The sequence below is a fragment of the Benincasa hispida genome, chromosome 6, assembly GCF_009727055.1.
Source record: "Benincasa hispida cultivar B227 chromosome 6, ASM972705v1, whole genome shotgun sequence".
Classification (NCBI taxonomy): Eukaryota; Viridiplantae; Streptophyta; class Magnoliopsida; order Cucurbitales; family Cucurbitaceae; genus Benincasa; species Benincasa hispida.
In genome coordinates, this window is record NC_052354.1 from 2385813 (window position 1) to 2389285 (window position 3473).

A 3473-nucleotide genomic window follows, 5' to 3' on the forward strand; every position below is an offset into this window, starting at 1 on the left:
AGATTCTAAATGGCAAGGGTCAAACTTTTAGAGCGTGTTGAAACACCTTTTCAAAATGTTTATTGTTATTATTATTATTTTTTTAAAAGTCATTTTAGAAAAAAATTCAAGTATTTGACAATTATTCAAATTAGATTTTGAAAAATGAGTTTACAAAATAAATTTGTCCAGGATAAACACCTAAAAACAACTTTTAGTGTTTAAAGGTCTCTCTCCCGAATTTATATAATTATTAGATTACCGAAATACCCTGAAAGTCATCTACCTCACTTCCACTATGTTGATGTAGTTACCACCAACAATCAACTTCGACGACAATCGCTGCAGCCAACCACTTACTTCCACCCACCATCGTTGTCGTCCAACTCCAACAACCACCTCCACCAACTCTAGCAAGGGTCAAATTCAGCGATCATTATTTAGTAACTTGACATTAATAGCCCACCAACGACTTTCCGCTTGGGAAATACACAACCACCTTTTCTGGAGCATGTTATATAACAAACTAAATAGAATTATAATAATAATATATTTTTAAAAAAATAGTTATGTGTTTTTATTTTAAAACAAATTTTATTATAATTGCTTAAATGAAAATAACTTTTTGAAAAACATCAAATCTATCCCATTTATGCATAAAATTTCAGTATTACCCCTGCCATTTAAAGGTGCAAACTAACTCCATTAAAATTACAAATGTGAAAAAGGGTATGTTAGACTCAACAAAATTTTCAGGGGTCTTTTCTAAAATGACAACTCAACAAATTGTTTACTAAAAAAGGGCACAAATTGCTAAAATGAAATATACAAATCTTTTAAGTTCACTAATTTGGGTTGGGCTTTTTACAGGGCATGTTTATGGGCCTTTAAAAAATGGGGGTTCGGCCCACTGTTCTCTAGTCCTATATATATAATAAGAATTAGGGTTTCTGGAGCCGACGGGGTCAAGTTCGAGCAGAGAGGGACGAGGTAACGCGCGATCGCCATGGGGAGAAGTACGTAAATCTTTTCGTTTCTTCATCTAATACATTCTTCCATCTTTCTAATCTGATGAATTATCTACTTGCATCTCTCAATTTTTTGTTTTTTTCTCATCTTCGATGTTAGAAACAAATTGTTCGTCGTTTTTCTGGATGCAATCTGAAAATACGTGAAGAGTGTCGTTTTTTATTGACGGAAAATTTAATTGTTGGAAATGGATGAATTTCCGTTTGTTCCCGTAGGAAAATGTTGTTTACTTTTGAGCTTGTTCTTTAATATATTGGTTTAAAGTCTTTTGACATGCGTACTTCGTTCTAGAATTGCAATATTTAAGAATGTTTGGATGATTTATCAAGTACCAAGTTGTAATCCATGTATGAAATTAATTAATTATCGTGTAGTGTTAGAATATATGTAGGACAGACTCTAAAGAAGTAAACCTTGCACCTGGTTTCCACGTTGTACTATTCACGGATTAGGGTTTTTTTTCTCTACATCTGAAGGAATCTTGGTACTGTTTTGATTTAATTGCTTTTCAGTTGTGAGCGCTTATTATTTAACAGGAGGCATTTTCTCGCTGGAAAATTTCTGGGTTATGAAAATGGATGTGTGCTTAGCAAGGTTTTCATCATGTTTTTTTTCTTGAGTTGAATCTCTATGGACATCATTATTTATCCTGATGCTCTTGTATGAATAGCCACAGTCCTGAATAACTTTTTTCGACAACTCATTTTGATTATAACTTGGTCTTGATAATTCTATGCTGGTTCTAATTTAACTACAAGGTTGTTGCATGTTATTCATTTCCCGTGCATTTTTATTGTAGGACCTGCAAGGTGTTACAGGCAAATTAAAAATAAGCCTTATCCAAAATCCAGATTTTGTCGTGGTGTCCCCGATCCCAAGATCAGGATCTATGATGTTGGAATGAAAAAGAAGGGTGTGGATGAATTTCCCTTTTGTGTTCACTTAGTGAGTTGGGAGAAAGAAAACGTGTCCAGTGAGGCTTTGGAAGCTGCTAGAATTGCCTGCAACAAATACATGGCTAAGTTCGCTGGGAAGGATGCATTCCACTTGAGAGTCAGGGTGCACCCCTTCCATGTTCTTCGAATTAATAAGATGCTTTCATGTGCTGGGGCTGATAGGCTCCAGACTGGTATGAGAGGTGCTTTTGGCAAACCACAAGGTACCTGTGCAAGAGTAGCCATTGGTCAGGTTCTTCTTTCGGTTCGGTGCAAGGATAGTAACAGCCAACATGCACAGGAGGCCCTCCGTCGTGCTAAGTTCAAATTCCCTGGTCGCCAGAAGATCATTGTCAGCAGGAAGTGGTATGCCCCAAGAGATCTTTGCATTTTTTTCCTTCTTGTTCAGCTAAATTCCCTTGTGGGTCATTCATGTTGTTTTTTAGTGCCTCTGTTTCTTGTGGAGTAATTAAATCTTAAATGTTACCCATATATGAGTCTTATTGATTAAATGATAAATTCTTCAAATTTCCCTTTCAGGGGATTCACTAAATTCAGCCGGGCTGATTATCTGGCTTACAAGGCAGAGAACAAAATCCTCCCAGATGGTGTTAACGCCAAGGTAAGCTATATTACATTCAGCCATATGCTTGCTTTCCTGTTTTATTAATTAATTGAATGTCTTTGATTTTTTTTTTTCCTATTTTGCAAGCACATAAATGGATGTAGGGTTAGCTAGGAGTATGAGATGCTACTTTTCTTTTTCTATTGTATAAATTTAAACTCGTCAAAAATCATCTGAAGAGCATTGATATTCCTTGGATGCACATCCTTTTTTTAAATTTCGGTTTTTCTTCTCTTATATCTCAGTGGAAGACCCTTTTTTACTCTCTCCTTGATAGGACCTTATTGTTTTGTAATCATTTCACATCATTACGAATTTGTCTCATCATTTATGTTTCCTGATTAAAAAAAAATCATAATAACAAATATGGAACATAAAGCAGCATTTTATGTTCAATTTGCGTATTTATCAGCTAATGGGGTTGCAACTGAACTTTTCAGCTCCTTGGATGCCATGGGCCTTTAGCAAATCGTCAACCTGGAAGAGCTTTTCTACCTCAAGCAGCCTAAGATCAGCTAGTTGTTTCTTTTTGATGTTGCAGTTTTTTTCGATTTTGACGCTTGAATCTTTATCATCATATTTTGTTTGTATTAACTCCACATTATCCCGGCAGTTTTATTGATCTTAAAGCAAAGGTAGTAGGGATCACAACCACTTCCTCTTTCCTTCCTCCGTTGATTTAAAATTTTATTCTCTCTTACAAACTGGTCAACTTTAAATTATCAATTTTGAAAACACGGGACTTAAAAAAAAATGAAGTTGTAGTTCATGTTTTAACATGTAAAGGTAGCAGATTCAAAAAAATGTACGAAATATTATATAAATTATTGTTTTATAATTTTATATAATTAATTATACATTATATAATGCATATTTTATTTTTTCAAAAACGGGATTGAGTTTAT

General features: G+C 34.5%; 1 protein-coding gene across 1 annotated transcript; it reads left to right on the forward strand.

Annotated features, from left to right (window-relative positions):
- The first annotated feature begins 884 nt into the window (after positions 1 to 884).
- LOC120080589 (60S ribosomal protein L10-like) lies at positions 885 to 3237 on the forward strand. Its single transcript, XM_039035307.1, has 4 exons — positions 885 to 995; positions 1808 to 2309; positions 2484 to 2565; positions 3009 to 3237. The coding sequence occupies exons 1-4, from the start codon at positions 986 to 988 to the stop codon at positions 3075 to 3077; spliced, it is 663 nt and encodes a 220-aa protein (XP_038891235.1). The 5' UTR covers positions 885 to 985; the 3' UTR covers positions 3078 to 3237.
- The last annotated feature ends 236 nt before the right edge of the window (positions 3238 to 3473 follow it).